The sequence below is a fragment of the Rhinolophus sinicus genome, chromosome 18 (assembly GCF_057876585.1).
Source record: "Rhinolophus sinicus isolate RSI-liver-muscle chromosome 18, RSI-T2T, whole genome shotgun sequence".
Classification (NCBI taxonomy): Eukaryota; Metazoa; Chordata; class Mammalia; order Chiroptera; family Rhinolophidae; genus Rhinolophus; species Rhinolophus sinicus.
The window spans coordinates 68,713,731-68,730,367 of record NC_142518.1 but is presented as its reverse complement, the minus strand read 5'-3'; the positions used below and the strand labels follow the sequence as shown (position 1 = coordinate 68,730,367).

At 46.9% G+C, this 16,637-nt stretch overlaps 2 protein-coding genes across 8 annotated transcripts; both read right to left on the bottom strand.

Annotated features, from left to right (window-relative positions):
* Window positions 1–1,448: 1,448 nt before the first annotated feature.
* Window positions 1,449–2,347, bottom strand: LOC148754646 (protein FAM133B-like). The gene has a single exon (XM_088794940.1). It carries the CDS (start codon window positions 2,333–2,335, stop codon window positions 1,616–1,618), a length of 720 nt encoding a protein of 239 aa, XP_088651066.1. The 5' UTR covers window positions 2,336–2,347; the 3' UTR covers window positions 1,449–1,615.
* A 4,994-nt stretch (window positions 2,348–7,341) lies between these two features.
* Window positions 7,342–16,422, bottom strand: LOC148754645 (G protein-coupled receptor associated sorting protein 3-like). 7 transcript variants are annotated; one of them, XM_088794729.1, is made up of 6 exons: window positions 12,648–12,868; window positions 11,460–11,561; window positions 11,256–11,355; window positions 10,977–11,058; window positions 10,295–10,373; window positions 7,342–9,975 (listed from the first exon to the last, which is right to left on the bottom strand). In XM_088794729.1, exon 6 carries the CDS (start codon window positions 9,697–9,699, stop codon window positions 8,056–8,058), a length of 1,644 nt encoding a protein of 547 aa, XP_088650855.1. In that variant the 5' UTR covers window positions 9,700–9,975; window positions 10,295–10,373; window positions 10,977–11,058; window positions 11,256–11,355; window positions 11,460–11,561; window positions 12,648–12,868; the 3' UTR covers window positions 7,342–8,055. The 7 variants fall into 7 exon arrangements, with proteins under 7 accessions (XP_088650855.1, XP_088650857.1, XP_088650853.1 ...); XM_088794731.1 differs by lacking the exon at window positions 12,648–12,868 and adding an exon at window positions 12,171–12,631; XM_088794727.1 differs by lacking the exons at window positions 11,256–11,355; window positions 12,648–12,868 and adding an exon at window positions 16,163–16,422.
* Between the last annotated feature and the right edge of the window lie 215 nt (window positions 16,423–16,637).

Genomic DNA, 16,637 nt, shown 5'->3' with positions numbered 1-16,637 from the left:
TGTCACTCAAACTGGCTGCCCTGAACTGCCTGCCTGCACTGTGTTCTTGCCAGCTGAGCAAGCCCTTATAAAGGAGGTCTTGGAATCATATTTCTTTTTTTTTTTTTTAAGTAAAATAGGTATTTATTCAGCCTCTTGTCATGCCAAAATGTTTTGTGCATATATCACTATAATTAGCACACCCTCTGTAACAGGCAAAATTGTACATCAAATTATATGTCATGTTACCTGATTATATAAAAATGTAAAGTGAAAATGATTTATCAATTCCTTATAACATTACTAGTAAACAATTCAGCAGGAGATATGAGGCACAAAATCTTAGTAAAATGACAGAAAGCGCAATAATGTAACTCTTATTTAAGTTTAACTTGTCATAATTTGTTATGATATACAAAGACTTACTTTTAAAATGTTACATTTACTTAGATTCTGGCAACAGCTTTATGTAACAAGACACAACATACCAGGCCTGCCTCTGAACTTGTTTATGGTAAATAAGTTGCAGCTTCAATATGAAGCTGTTCCAAAAAAAAAAAAAAAAAAAAAAGGCAAAACCCTGCTTTTCACGTGCTAAGGTATCTTGGCAAGAATGCCATTAAATGCAGTAAGGAATTTAAGATAGCAAGAATAAAACATTAACAAAAGCTAAACATTACAGCCTAAACAAAATGCATACAAAAAATAACTATCACTGGTTACATAAAATTTTCTTGACTGGTTACAACGTAACAGTATAAAACATGCATTTTAAGAATCTTCAGCTATCAAGTTCAAAAAAGTACCAGTGTCTATTTGAAATCACTCCTCTCCAAAGCCAAAGTGTAGTCAAAATTAATTCAAATGTTTTAACACATTCTAATGCTAAAAATCATTCAGTATTATTGAAGTGGAGGTAAATCCCAGAGCTTCTGCGGCTTTCTCGTGCTGCAGAGGCTGTATCTCTGGTTTACTCAAGGCAGCATCCGACAGAGTCCAAGGATGTCACTAAGCTCAACAAAAGGCAAGACTGCTGTACCCAGCTCTCACCTCCCTGTGAAGCATGGCTACTGTGTCTGCAAAAACAGGATGTGTGAGGATAAAAGGCACGCTATTCTGCTAGCTAAAGAAATAGCAAACCAGCCCCCCAACCCTAAAAGCTCCTTCCCCAGGTAAGTAAAAGTATACAAGGGAAAAAAAATTAAAATACACTTATCTACAGAGTAAGGATTTTTAAATATCAATGTAATCCCTACTTCAAAAACGTTAACTAGTCATCTAGTCATTTCTGATGCTATCTTAATGATGTATCCAGATTCAATATCTGATGATTCATCATTACATTACTTCTAGTCAAAAATATTAACTTTATTCCCAAATATGAACCACTAGTCCGACTGCAGTGTATTATCTCCCAGAGCTATTAAGCAATGGAAGAGAAAAAGACAGATATTCAAGCAGCAGGCAACTATTACGGCCCTTTCACAGCGGCATCTGAATGGCTACTGAATAGTCCAGGAATAATTCTAAAAACAAGAAAATTCATGCATTTTAGTAAATATGCCATAATTTTCACAGTTGAAATCTCCTCAGACATTGCACTTTCTTTGTAAGAGACTCCTGATTTTTCTCAATGTTACGATGAGCCAGGACTTGAACTAGCAGTCTTCTTTTTCTTTTTCTTACTGTGTTTCTTATGCTTCTTTTTCTTTCTTATTTTTTCCTCCTCAATATAATAATCTGATTCTGATGACTCAGATGATATAGGTTTATCTTCAGGATACATCTTTCTCTTTTTGCCGAGTCCTTTAATGTCCTTTTCTTTCTCAGTTGCATCCTTTGACTTCTTTTTCTTTTTTAAGCTATCCTTACTGTCTGATTCGGTGTCTGACATGGAGCTTTCCGAAGATTTATGGGAACGGTTCTTCTTTTTCTTTTTTCTTTTTCCTTGTTTCTTATCCTCATCTTCAGAATCTGAAGAACTGCTGGAAGAATCAGAGCTTGATGAAGAAGAAGATGAATACCTACCAGATTTCTTCTTTTCTTTTTTCTTTCTCTGTCTTTTTTTGGATGAGCTCTCACTTCCACTTAATAATTTCTCTCTGTGTCTTTCTAGTTCTTTCTTCCAGTTCTCATTCATTTTTTCTTCAAATTCAGCCAATGCCTTGGAGCCTTTCTTTTTCTTTTCTAGTTGTTCTTTCACTTCTTCCCAGGTAGGCCTTGGTCGATTCAGATAATCTTGGATCGTTGGCCCTGAAGACTGGATTGGACCCCTTGATCTGGCCATTGCTATTGGGTTCATATAGGCCACCCGATTGTCCCGCTTCCCCATGGTGCTGGACTGACTTGGAATCATATTTCAACCAATAGGACTCAGCCTTTCCACATCCAATCAGAGTTGTGCAGTTATAGCCTCATTAGAATCTCCATCGACCAATCAGAGTGGCTCCATTCTGACCAATCAGGACAGTGCTTTATGGACCAATGAAACGGTGACGATTTGATACCTCATTTGCATGAAGGCGGACCAATCAGGGAATAGCAGCGGGGACTTCTGTCTATATAAGTAAGTTCCCCTCTCACTAGACACGAGCACTTTCGTTTCTCACCGAACGGTGAGGGTCGTGGCTGCTGGGTTGGAGCTGAAAGCGTGATGATGTCTTCCTGCAGTAGAGCGGAGCGGCCCGGCGGCGGAGCGGGGCGGCGGAGCGGAGCGGCGGGGCGGAGCGGCGGGGCGGAGCGGCGCGGCGGCGCGGCGGAGCGGAGCGGAGCGGCGGAGCGGAGCGGCGGGGAGCGGCGGGGAGCGGCGGGGAGCGGCGGGGAGCGGCGGAGCGCGGCGGAGCGGAGCGGCCCGGAGCAGCGGAGCGGAGCGGCCCGGAGCGGCCCGGAGCGGCGTGCCTGGCTAGGGGCCTTCTCGCACCCATGCTGTTTCACAGCTTGCTGTTTCATGTTGAGCCGTTGCACAGCTATGCTATAGCACATTTAAGCTGTTGGACTTGCATAGTTTTTTTAAACATTCTTCTCAGCTCTGGTCTGGTCGAGACTGTTCTGCTCCAGTCCGGTCCGCCAAGATGGCTCCACTCTGGTCTGGGGAGACGTCTTTGGCGTCTCAGCTCCAGCCATGGCTGCACATTCTTAGGGGGAAAGGGGAAGCGCGCTCTCACGTACCCAAGGGATTCCCCTAGCCCTTCGCCCAGACTTCCAGAGAGCTCTGGTGGAACTGTTCAGGCCACAACCCCTCCCTCCCACCTTCAGGCTCCCCGATAGTCAAGCTGCAAGTCAGGCTTTTGTCAGGAGGTGGCACCTACGTACCGTTTTCACATTTCTCTACACGGAAGTTTATTCAAAGAGCAAACATATAATACCCTCCCTTAAAATGCAGCCCACGAACCGTATGCAGTGAATGATTCTAATCCTGTCTGGGGAAAAAAAGATAGGTGTAAAAGAAGACAGTAAACACATGCACTCCGGTATCTGCACATGATGAAGCATCCGTTCGCAGTAGTGTGACTTGGCAGTCCGTGATGGGCAGCTCAGGGCAGGCGAGAGGTGCCTGAGAGAGGGTGGGGCTTCAGAGCGGGGTCTTGGCAGCTGTGTCCTTAGTTTTATGGCCTATAGGGGATGACAAACAGTTGGTGGGAGAAGGACTGGGCAGCCTGTACAGGGCTGGGGTTAATGGAGGGTCAGCACCCTGCTCTCTGTTAAGAACTATGTTTGTACACTCCATATTTATCCATCAGACACTGATGGCAAGAGATAAGTCAATGAACGAGATGTAGATTTGGGGTCAACAGCACAGGGAACTGCTTTAATATACATACGAATATTTCAAACAGAATTGGTATCTTAGTAAACAAAGCGTTTCATGATATTTTTTTACTCTTTTCAAGTGTACTTTATCATTAAAAACAAAAAAACAAAAATGGACATAGATGTGATGCCACCTGGTGGCCAGGTCCAGGATTGCAAGCCCGAGAGTCTCTGACCCGGGGCTTCAGCAAGAGGGCAGGGAAGGATGGAAGTTGGGAGCTTGACTTTGTGGAAACAGCCAGCTGTATTCTGGGTATTCACTTAACGGGAGCAAGCCCTCTGTATCCATCACTTTTCTACGAGATAAAAGGCACATTTTCTGGGGTTGGAAGTCTTGAGGTTGGCATCCAGCTCCGGTCTGAACTGAGGGAAAAGCTGGAACTGTGAGCGTGTATTTCAGGTGATAGAGCTAGAAGGGGCACAGAAACACCCACACCCACACACATACACAGAGTCAACCTAATTTTGAAAACTTCCTTTCCCCATGAAATTGAACAAGATGAATACTTCTACAAAGTACTGAAAATACCTGCACATTATCTTTGTCAATCTGTTCACAAATATTTTCTTTCTTCAAAATTTTACCAAAGTACCCTTCTTCCTGAGTACAAGACTGCAAACAACATATGAAAGGATATTTACAACCTGAAATTGTCCTGCGTCTCTCACCAGTCTGACTCCCACCCCATGACCCAAAGGGGTCTGTTGCCATAGAATGGTGCCTCCTTCCGTCAAGCATCACTCTTCTTTTTCAGAGTTTATCTGACTATTCTTGCTGTTTGTTCTGCAAAATAAATTTGATAATCAACTTGTTTAATGACATAAAAAAGCAAATCATGTTTTTATTAGGATCACATTGACTAAAAACTAACTTAGGGAAATTGGCATGTTTATAATTTGAGTCTTCTTACCAAAGAAAATCATATGTCTTTCTATTCGTTCGGGTCTAGATTTTGTTTTATATAGGTTTAGGCATTGCTCCTTAGGTTTGTCCAATCATTTCCTTCTCTTCCTTCATATCTTTTATGTTTTCGTTTGTATGTATGAAAGCCTTGGGTTTCTGATGTTAACAGTTTTACCTGTTACTTTACTAAATTGTCCATTTCTTTATAGTAATGGCGGGGTCCTATTTATAATCCCATCATCAACAAATACAAAGAGATTTCACCACTTTCTTTGCTTCTAATTGCCTGAGATTGTCAAATGAATGGCACGATGCCACCCACACCATGTCAAATATTGAGGACAAAAGTGGTCATTTGCCTTGTCCTTGGCTTTAGCAGGAAGGACTCTGGTGTTTCTCTATTCAGTAGGATGCTAGTTTATTGTCATGTTGGTAAAGTATCCATCAATTCTTCATTTTCTTGAGGTTTTTGTTTTTTATTAAAGCATGAATGAGTGTTATGCTGTTCGATACCTTTCTGCCTATGGAGGTTCTCATGTAATTGTTGCCTTGGCTCTGTTCTCATACTAGACTATATTAATAGATTTCCTGACATCGAAACACCTTTGTGTTCTTGGAATAAGCTCCATAAGGTCGTGATTGATTGATTGATTGATTGATTGATTGATTGATTTTAACAGGACTTTAGTGGGGAACAGTGTGTACTTCCAAGACGGTTTTTTTTCCCAAGTCAAGTTATTGTCCTCTCAATCTTAGTTGTGGAGGGGGCCGTTCAGCTTCAAGTTGCTGTCTTTTCAGTCTTAGTTGTGGAGGGCGCAGCTCAGCTCCAGGTCCAGTTGCCGTTCCTAGTTGCAGGGGGCGCAGCCCACCATCCCTTGCGGGAGTCGAACCGGCAACCTTGTGGTTGAGAGGACGCGCTCCAACCAACTGAGCCATTCGGGAGCTCAGCGGCAGCTCAGCTCAAGGTGCCGTGTTCAATCTTAGTTGCAGGGGGCGCTGCCCACCATCCCTTGCGGGACTCGAGGAATTGAACTGGCAACCTTGTGGTCGAGAGCCCACTGGCCCATGTGGGAATCGAACCAGCAGCCTTCGGAGTTAGGAGCATGAAGCTCTAACCGCCTGAGCCACTGGGCCGGCCCCGTGATTTATTTTTTATGTGCTGTTCAATGGCGTTTGATAATCTTTTATTTAAGAACATTCCTTCATATTCTTATGTGATATTAGTGTTTAATTCCATTTTTTTGGTGCCCTTTTAGCCATTTAAAAAATAAATTTTAGTGGGATTAGCCAGTGGTGGCTGGATTTACACTTAACTGGAGGTATCTCAAAAATCTGAAAATGGAACTACCTTATGACCCAGCAATTCCACTCCTAGGTATCTATCCAGATAAATCCAAAACTCTAATTCAAAAAAATTTATGCACCCCTATGCTTCTTGCAACACTATACACAATAGCCAAGACATGGAAACAACCGAAATGCCCATCGGTAGACGACTGGATTAAGAAACTGTGGTACATTTATACAATGGAGTATTACGCAGCCATACATAAAGAAGAAAGAAATCTTACCATTTGCAACAACATGGATGGACCTAGAGAACATTATGTTAAGTGAAATAAGTCAGAGAAAGACAAATACCATATGCTCTCATTTATATGTGGAATCTAAAGAAAAGAATAAATGAATGAACTAATCAGAAACAGTCTCAGAGACATAGAGGAAAAACTGAGGGTTGCTAGATGGGAGTGCAGGTGGGGATAAGGGGGAAGGTGAGGGGATTAGAAAGCACAGTCGGTAACCACAAGATTGCCAAGGGATTATGAAAGTCAATTTGGGGAATGTAATCCATAATGTTGTAAAGCTTTTATAGGGTATTCGGTGGACACTTGTCTCATTAGAGAGACCACGTCAGGGATGATGCAGATGCCTGATCACTGCACTGTACACCTAAAGCTGAAGCTGAACAATAATGAATGTCAACTACAATTTTATATATATATATATATATATATATATATATATATATATATATATGATTTTATATATGTGCGTGTGTGTGTGTATAGTTACAAGAAGCAGAGTACAGCAAGAGGAATAGACAGTGGAAATGTAATGGCTGTGTGCGATGTTAGAGGGTAGTGGATGGGGGAAGGGGGGTTGTCACTGTGTGAGGGATATAAATGATAAATGCCTATTACATTGTTTTGTGCTCCTGAAACTAATAAAAAAAAGTTTAAAAAAACAAAACACCCACTAAACATTTGAAATATTTCTATGTGACAGCCTTCAGTGTACTTGGATGAGATACAATTCTATTTGCAATGGAATCTTCAATCAACTTATTTTTTTTCTCCAGGGACATCGTTTTTATTGGTCACGAATATTTACTGTTATGTGTTACCTCAAATAACTTAGATACATCAAGTTTGAAATCCTGGTGTTTAAAGGATCCTTTCAGGCCATCAGATAACAATGCATATTTCATGAACGGGATTGCTAGGAGAATGCAAGTTGGACCAGTTTTCAGAGTGAATCTGGAGTAATAAAGAGCTTTTCATTTGAAAAAAGAGGATATGCAATAAAAGATTAGGCACTATGCACCAACTGTTAACACCCACACACAAAAACACTGAGTGATTCAAAAACATGTTGCAGAAGCGTATTTATTGACATGGAAAAACATTCACGATATACAGCTAGTCAGGAAGGAGGGCAAGTTACACACACTATTTACAGTATGATCTTCTTTTAGTTTCTTAATTGTTTAAAAACCTCAAAGCGTATAACCCAGTATTTTCACACACTGAGAAATGAGTAACCTGATGTAGGTAGAATAAACGAGTAATTCCTTACATTAAACAGCTTATAGCAACCCTTGCCTGCCTCCTTTACGTACTAGGAGTGCACATTTCGCAGAGAGAGTGAGGGTGTGTGTATGCGTGATTGCACGTACTGTTATCTTGTGTGTGCATTTCCGCAACTAGATTATAAGTCCAAGGATATTATCTTTTATGCTGTTTGAAGCCACAAATGGATCTAAGCAGATACTAATGAACAAGTTAGCTTACTTAGGATGAACTGGTTCACTAAGTTCTTAAGTGAAACGTTAAGAAGCGTCCCATCGACACAAGGTAAAAATCAACAGGCGTTTTCAGCTCACGATGGAATAGTCATTTAATACCCGCCAAAACGTCTAGCTCAAAGCTGGAGATACTGTGCCACGATACTGTGTTAAAGATGTAACTCACAATATGCACACCGTAACGAACAAAACATTATGCAAGGCTCTTTCAGAAGAGACAGCCTATTATTAGAGTTTGGCGATTGTTCCAAGCGTTCCCTTTTATTTCTGGCTCATTTTACATTGTCTCAATAATCCCTTTAACTTCACGGAAGATGGCCATGAGTGTGTTATAACTCAAGTGATCGACAACTACAATCGAGCCCTTTCTGATATGCTCTTTTATGTTAATAAATATGGCCACGGCACTAACCAGATTGGCTTTTGCTTCTTTCTGGTTGAAGATGAGTTTCAATGCTGCTAATGCCTTTGTATTGATCATGTCTCTGGCTGCAGCTGGGTTCTCAGACAAATTCAACAGTACTTTCAGAACAAGATTTCTGGTTTTACGATTTCCCAGGGACAGCACACGAAAGAGCTCTGAAAAGTAATTGGCAACAATACGGTGATGGTTAGAGTCAGCAGTCAGTTGCCCTAGTATCTTTAATCCAGACTGCTGTCCGGGTGAGTTCAAGGGAAAACACGCCGTTTCCTCACACATGTGCTTGACGTGTAATTCAACCTTGCGCTGTCTTTCATCCCCAGAAGGGGGATTCAGAGTAATTACGGCCTTTTTCCTCATTTCAGAGGAAGGAAAACTGAGCAAGCTTTCAATAAGCGTCACCACACCCACCTCATTGATGAACTCTTGGGCAAATGGATGAACATGAATGACCCCCATTGCAATTTGAGCTATTTTATGAATGAGAGGATCAGTAGTTGACTTAAGTAAGGTAACAAGTTTTTCAAATTCCTCGGAATTCATGTAGCATTCCATTTTGCAAGGGCAAGCAAATGGCTTAATCCCATTCGCCTCCCTGAACCTGATTTGGCGTCTAATCTCCTCTATGGTCTGAATGCAAGGGTCAGAACCAAATGGGCACTCAGGGATAGGCTGTGAGCATGGAGGAGTGCTCATGGAAGAGCACACTGTTGCCACAGGCAAAGAATGAGCATTCTCCTCAGCTGAGGCCAGGACAATATATGAAGGAGGCCTCGTCTCAGATGGGACTTGGGATCTAAATCCTAACACTGCCGGGGTTACAGCAGGGGCTTTGGGCCAGATAGTGACCTCAGACCAGTCCTTGGGCCTATTCTTTTCATTAATTTCATCCACAGGCTGGGGCCTAACTATCTTACTCACGGGTCTCGGATTAGGGTCAAAACTAGTTTCGTCTCCATCCCAAAACCAGTTCCCGATAACGTTCTCTTCCTCCTCCTCCTCAGCCCCTGGCCTAGCCTTGCAGCTAGCCCCAGCCACCACAGGCTCCAGCTTCCCAGCACAGGACGGGGGACCAGGATCAGCTCTTTCTTCATCCTTAGCCCTGGGACGATTACCAGTCTCTTCTCCAGTCCAGAACCCGGAACCAACACTGGTCTCCTCCCCAGCCCGGGAGCAGGCACCAATACCAGCCTTATCTTTACGCATGGACCTGGACTCTGCACTAGCCTCAGCCACACAACGAAACCAAGATACTCCAGTGGCCGCATCTTCAGCTTTGGGACTGAAATTTGCCAGGGATCCTTCTTTCATCTCAATTACAACCTTGTTCTTAGACACTGCCTTCGTCTCTGCCACTGAATCTGCCTGAGACCCTGCTTTGGCTACTGCTTTGGCCGGGATCTTGGCTCCAGGCCTGACTACACCAGCAGCCTCTCTCTTTGCTTCGGCCTCTACACCAGCCTTTTTTGCAGTTTTGGCCTTATTTCTACTCCGAGTCATGGCTGAAGCCGAGTTATATAGGTAGCCCTATACAGTCTTGGCCTTGGCTCTCAACCTGTCCCAGGCCGATGTCTTGACACTCTTTCACTGGGTCAGAGAGAAACTTTGTAGCAACAGTTAGAGTCAACTGGCGGTTCAGCAGGCACGCAGTCCCCTTGCCAAACACACAGCCTCTGTCACTGATACAGACAGAGGGCAGAGGCACTCAGGCCGAGGGAAGGTGATGGGTACTCTTCCGCCACTCCAAGGCCTCCACAGCCACCGCTGGAGACGGACCTGAGGGGGAAGAAGGAAATGGGCTTTGAATCTCTTCCATCTATGCAGGCAGCCACACAGGACATGACAGAGTAGACATGGACTGTGTGGTCGGAGAAGTGGAATCGTAGAAAACTGTTACCTCGTTTTATCCCTTCCACACTCCCATTATCGCCCAACAGTGTCCTGCCCGGGCATTACTACACTCTTTTCTCTGCATTGAATAGTAGCAGGGATGGTGGGAAAGCTTGCTGAAAGGGAGAGAGGCTAAGGAATGCCCAGCCCCCCTGGTATACACCACTACACTCTACAGGTCTATCCAGGTAGGCCGCACACCAACCTGACTGATCTGGTACAATTTCCTCCTCCTTCCTTGCTTCCAATGTTGATAAGCCCTACAGCTGAAATCACAGGCAGACCTAAGGACAAAAACACAGGAGGGATTGGAATGCTGAGTTTTGCTAGGCAGACACGCACTCTGCTTTCTAAACCCAATACCTGCCCTTTTTCAAATCTAGAGCTCTGGTTATACAGTTGACCCTTGGGGTCGACACGTGGGTTAGAGATGCTGACCTCGCGTGCAGCAGAAAACCCATAGACAACTAAAGTCGGCCCTCAGCACATGTGGATTCCCAACCACAGAGCTGAACCTTGAACAATGAGGGTTTGAACTGCAGTCAGTACAACTGCGTGGGTCCACTGAACTGTGGTCACATGAAAAAAAATCCACGTGTAAGTGGACCCGCGCAGTTCAAACCCGTGTCATTCAAGGGTCAACTGTGGAACGACTCTTGCCTCCTTGGTCCTCCTCAGGGCTTCCCTCCCCATTTCCTGGGTATCTATCAATTACCCCATAGGCACAATCCTGGCTCACCCCACACCCATTTCCTATACGCAAATGGGAGGGCAGAGGTGTCTAGAATATTGGGAGACAATGGCTCCAAGATATGATCTGGCCTTACCCACGTGCCAACAGCCAATTCCCACCCCCACTCAAGAGGGGTGCTCATGCTCACACTCACCTTGGATCCAAATGAGTAGTTTTCGTCCTCTTTCTTAATTACATTCAAAGCGAACAGCTACCTACAGGATTTCAACAGGAACCTACAAAGAAACAAGCCTATAGATAGACAAAAAGGCCAAGGAAGGAAAACAGAGGAGACTGAGCGGGCCCAACACTCATGACAAGTGTTATAACATGCTTTCGTAAGTTCAAGGTCAGGTTAAATGTCTCCCACCTGTCTGCTCCTCCCAAATGACTCCCCCTCCATTCCCCTAAGACCTGCAGCTTGTCTACTTACACCTCCCAACTCTGAAGTCAGTCATTTTCCCAGCAGAGGCCACACCTCTCTCGCTGAACAAAAACATGAGGTACCAGAGTGGGCAGTGGAAAACACACAACTGTATTTAGAAAGCAGGCAGTAATGATGATGGGGACGGTTATTTCCACAGCACCCCTGCATGACCCTGCCTTTTCCTCTTCTCCATGCATGCATAGTTCCTACCTCATTCAGCAACTATGCCAGCCAGTCCTCGCAGCAGGGGACCTCTGGAGATGCGGTCCTTCCCACCAAAGAACAGTCCTCTAGCTGCAGAAGAGTCACGCCCTACAGAAAGAGGTAGGGGCATTCAGCCAAACACCAGGAAATTATGTTGATAACGGTAGAAAAAATATCAGGTTGATTAATGGGCAGATACCCAGAATTCAGGTCCTAACATCTCCTTTTCAAGGATCACGAAATAAGAAAAAAAAAACGAAGTCTCCCAACTCCCATGGTTCCTCAGGTATCCACCCTCAGGAACTCCACAACATCTGTGGGACTACCTCTGCACCGTAATGACAGGGACTGTGCCGGGAGGATGGAGATGATGTTTAGGTTTCCAGAACCAGCAAGCAAAGAAGCAGAATGACTTCATGCGTTCTACATTGCTTTTTCCAAAACCGTCCCCTCTATTCTGAACCACCTCCCCCCAGTACCTCAACATATTACAGTGGGCTGGGATGTCGAGAAAACAGATTCCCCAAGGACAAAGGTGGACTAACAGCGCACTCTTTATTTCCATGGACTCCTCCCCCGCCATTTGCTTGCACTTAATTGTGTGCAACATCTAAATACCTAAGGCAATAAAACTGCTGTCTTAAGAGAAGGGTGCACATTTCATTTTGGTGTCTTCTTAATCTACCCACTCGGTCCCCGCTGAAATTGCCAACCTACCGCGCAGACGGCAGACTTTGGCACCAACGAGGCACCTGTGGGAAGGACAGCAAGGACGCGGGGCCCAACAGGCCCCTTTCCAGAATCAGGGCCCGGAGTAGCCAACGCCCCCGCCCCGGCGCCCTCCAGCCCAGCTCCGGCTCAGGGCTCCGCCATTTCTCCCGCAGCAGCAGCAGCAGCAGCAGCCTCCCCCACCGCCCTCTCCCGGAAAGCAGGCAGGGGAGAGGCCGGCGTGGATCGCTTCCCCAGGAGCCCAGGGAGCCTCTCAGGCCACCCCTGGACCTTGGGCCGGGCCCCAGCCCGTCGCTGCCGCAGCCTCCGCGCAGGCGTCCCCCGGAGCTGCGCCCCTCTCTCCGGAACCGGCTCGGACCCGTTCGCCGCCTCCGCCTCCTCGCCAGGATGCCAGGGGCTGGGCGCGGGTCGTAAGCTGGTCGAGAGTGGGGGGCCACCGCCCGCGTGCAGAGCACCCCCACTTGCCTTTCCAGGCTCGGGGCCCGGGTGGTCGGCCTCCCCTCCTCTCGGACCGCCTCACTCGGGTCCTCCCTGCCTTGCGTGCGCACCGAATTGCAAAGAGGCGTCCGGCCCCCGCGCCGCTGCACCAAACCCGGCAGGGGCTGCGCAGGATGCGGCACGAACCGCTGGCCGCGAGGGTGTCGGGAAAGCGGGGCGGAGGGAGGTCGCACCGCTGGGCTCAACGCACCCACCTCTGCCCCGCGCCCTGCAGTTCCGACCCGGAGGGGGCGGGGACGGGAGCAGCCCCAGCCTGTGGGGCGGGTAACGCCAGCCCGCCTCAGGGGACCTCTGCGGCCCCCTGCCGGTACCCCCCACGACGTTTCCCGCCCTATAATCTCTGGGACCCGCGGGCGGGGGTGGGGGTGCAGGATCCGCAGGTCGGGAGCAGCCGCGCCTGAAGCAGCAGCGGTTGGATACAAAGCGCCCCTAGTTGTGTCTGCCCCCCTCCACCTCCACCTCCCCCTTCCTGGCGCCATCCTTCCTGGACGCTGATGGGAGAGGGGCTGGGAGAATGCTGGCTGGGAACGGACAGGCCATCGAAGGCCAGATCGACCCGGAGGTCCTGAGGTGCCCCCCCCCCAAGTTCTTTCATTGTTCAGGGGCCCAGGGAGGAGAGAACGTGGGGAGGGGGCTGCCATGGAGGCCTCACCACTGCCCCTCTCCTAAAGGCAGACCTAGACCTCTAACCCTGGGAGAGAATCCTGCTCTGCGCCCAGATTCATTCTTGCTGCCACACTACTTTTTTCTCATTCGAAATGCTAACACACGTGTTGCCGTTCTGCGGTCCCCACAGTTGCCCAAGAAAGAGGACCTTTCCCTGTCAGGACCCACACCGGGGGTCATACAATCCTCGCTGTCTGTGACCCCCACAGCCAAGTGTCAGGTACCAGGTAGGGACCGTCCTGGTTCCTCTTCCTGTCCTTCGTCTTGTCTTGCAGTCCCATCCAAGCGCTCATGATCTTGGGCAGTGTGCAAATGTGGCAGGGATTAATTAGAAGCAGTTCAGGTCTCGGCCACTTGCCATACACACCTGCGTAGCTTATCCATTAGAGCTGTTAACACAGTAGTCATACATGTTGTTAATTCCCTGATAATCACAAAATCTGCATTACATCTCAGTCTGGTTCTGATGCTTACTCTCTATCCTCGAGCTGTGCCTGCTCTTGTCTTTGGCACGCCTTGTAATTTTTTGTCGAAAGCTGGATATGATGTGTTGGGTAACAGGAACTGAGGTAAACAGACCCTTTGCGAGAAGTTTTGCGTTAGCTGGTTAGCGGTTGAGCTGTGTGTAATGTTTGCTGTGGCTGTAGGTGCCAGGGTCTTCAAATTCCTCTGGTGTCCTTATTTTTGTCTCCCCTCTTAGCTTTGGGCTTCCCTAATTACCCTTTGCACAGACACTCTGTGTGTTGCAGCTCTTTTAGTGGTACTGCACAGCTATTACACTGGAGGCTTGTGTGACAAGGTAAAAACGTGGGGAGAAGTGTTCTATAATCTTACAATTAAATCCCAGGCTTTTGTGGGCCTGTGTCCCTAGGCTGTGACCTTCACAAGTGTTTCTTAGCTTCTTTCTCCTCCTTAGGTGAAAATGGAAGGCTAGAGTGGGCTGGATAGGAAGAATGCCCTTCCCTCTGCTGGGATAAGGCTCTGGCAAAGTCTTTTCCCCTGCGGAGCAGGCCTCTGTCACGGAGAAGGCTCTGGGTGTATTTCACAAGAGCACAATTCCCCTCCCATTGCCAGACCAACTACGGGGTCTGCCTGGGAGCTTCACTGGGAGAACCCGCTGGAGTTCCCATATTTAAAGCCCGCTAAACCTCTAAGACTGCAGGTTGGGTTTCTCACTCTCATACTATTCCACACTCAGCCTCCAGCAGTTTGTCAAAATTACCTGTTTGTCTTCTCACCTGTTTATGTCTCTAGCCATTTCTGTGCTATGTAAGGAGAGCTAGGCTGTGACTCTCCAGATTTGTCTTTCCTCCAGAATTTGGGGTGGTCATTTGCCCTGTGACCTCAGCTCTCTGATGGGTCTAAGGTCTAAGGTCTCTTCACTGATTCTGACTGTTCAGCTTTCTTTCAGGTTATAAGTACAGGAGCAATGTCTTCCAAGCTCTTTACATGTCAGAACTGAATCTGGACGTCTGGCCTGGCCTATGGATTTTAACTGGGTAGCTAAAGATCAGTGAGTGATAAGCTTTTGTCCTCTTATTTTCAGCTGAACTTTACATCTGGGAATAAAGTTGCTCTGCAAATCCTAGCTGCTCCACAATTATTAGCCCTTTCCCTTCCCAGGCGTAGAAAATGTGTGTGGCTCGCACAGCTTGGCATGTCAGCCTCCAAATTCTTAACCTGGAGTGCAGACTAGAATTCCAACTTCCTGAATCAAAGTTCCTTGTGGTGAGGTCGGAGCAACTGTGACTTAACCGTAGGAGAAGAAAGTCACCTCTGTCACCACCAGCACCGAGAGCCAGTTCACCGTACTACGAGGTGCTTGCTTAGACTAGAGTAACCACTTTCTGAGCCCCGGAAGCGCTTTCTAAAAGGAGGCTGCATGGTACAATTGGGGCTCTCTCCTCTGGGCTCTGCTCTGGGACTTGGCCGGACTTCAGAGCCAGGCAGTCCAAACTTTGAATAAGAGACTTTGCCACTAAGTATTTGTGGGGGCAGAGCCCCAGAAAGTAGTTTACAGGCTCTCGGCCTCACGTGGAGGAGTGCTGGCTCGGGTAGTAGATGGCCGTCAGCTGTGCCTGATTGGCCGTCAGCTGTAGCCAGTTAGCCAATTAGACGCCAATATAACTGCTGTGGCTATGCTAGGAGGAGAGAAGAAGAATGGGGGCTAGTAAGAAGATGGTGGCTGGGCTGGCAAGAAGATGGCGGTTTGAGGACAGTGTGGATCCAGCCTCCAGTGAGAGTATAGTGCCGCCAGAGAGAATATAGTGGTATGACTCCCCTACCTATGGCTCCGTGGGTGTTCCTTTTTGGCCTCACCATATCCTGCGTTCTTGTATGGGGAGCGGGAGCAGAGACCCCGCAGGCCGCCCCGCATGACAAATGGCGCAGCGAGCAGGGTCTCCCGCACGACAGTATTTGTGTCACATTGGAAAAGGTACTCCATGTCCCTCACAGGATTCTCATGCACACTGAATGAGAAACTGTCTGATATTCTGAAATACCTGCATGTATCAGGTCTCTCTAGTTCCTTTTAAAATTGTGATCTAGTCATATTATGGGGTAGGCTGGGGTAAGCAGGAAAGAGTTGATGAGAACTCCGTGGTGGCTCTTAGAGGTCACGAAAGCTAAGACATTGCCGCTGTACTCTTTGTGACTGTCACCTCAGTACTCTGTATACTGTTCTGCTTCCCATAATTACGAAAAGAACATCATCTTTGTGTAAGTATGCCCTCCTCCTCCTCCTCTTCCCCCTCCTCCTCCTCCTCCTCCTCCTCCTCCTCCTCCTCCTCCTCCTCCTCCTCGTAGTCACGTACCACAGGGGGCCTGATCCCGGTTCCAGGGGTCAGTCTGCTTGGTCTAGGGGTAATCCATTGCCTTGGTACTCCCTGGTTCAGGAAGGGGTGGTGATCTAACTCTGCTCAATGGGACATTAGGAGAAGACTGCAGGACTTCTGAGGATAGTGTCCTCACTCATAAGAAAAGGCCATCGGGAAAGATTGTCTCCTTTTCTTCCTCAGGAACTTGCTTGTGTCCTAGAATTATTGCGACCATCAAGCTTCCAGCCTTAGGATGGAGGCCGATACTGTGAATGGCAGGAGGAGGAGATGGAAAAACAGCCGAGTCCTTAACTGAATCAAACAACCATCGAGGCCTCAGTACTTCCAGTCTGTGGATAATAAATTTCCTTATTCAGTTAGTTTTAGTTAAGTTCCTTGTTATATGAAAATGGAACAAACTTAAATGACATGTATGTTCAGGCACAAAACAACTCATCAGTGAGTAACAGTT

Excerpts from the sequence above, each read along its gene's own strand:
- LOC148754646 (XM_088794940.1), bottom strand. The coding sequence starts at position 2,335 with ATGATTCCAAGTCAGTCCAGCACCATGGGGAAGCGGGACAATCGGGTG.
- LOC148754645 (XM_088794727.1), bottom strand. The coding sequence starts at position 9,699 with ATGACTCGGAGTAGAAATAAGGCCAAAACTGCAAAAAAGGCTGGTGTA.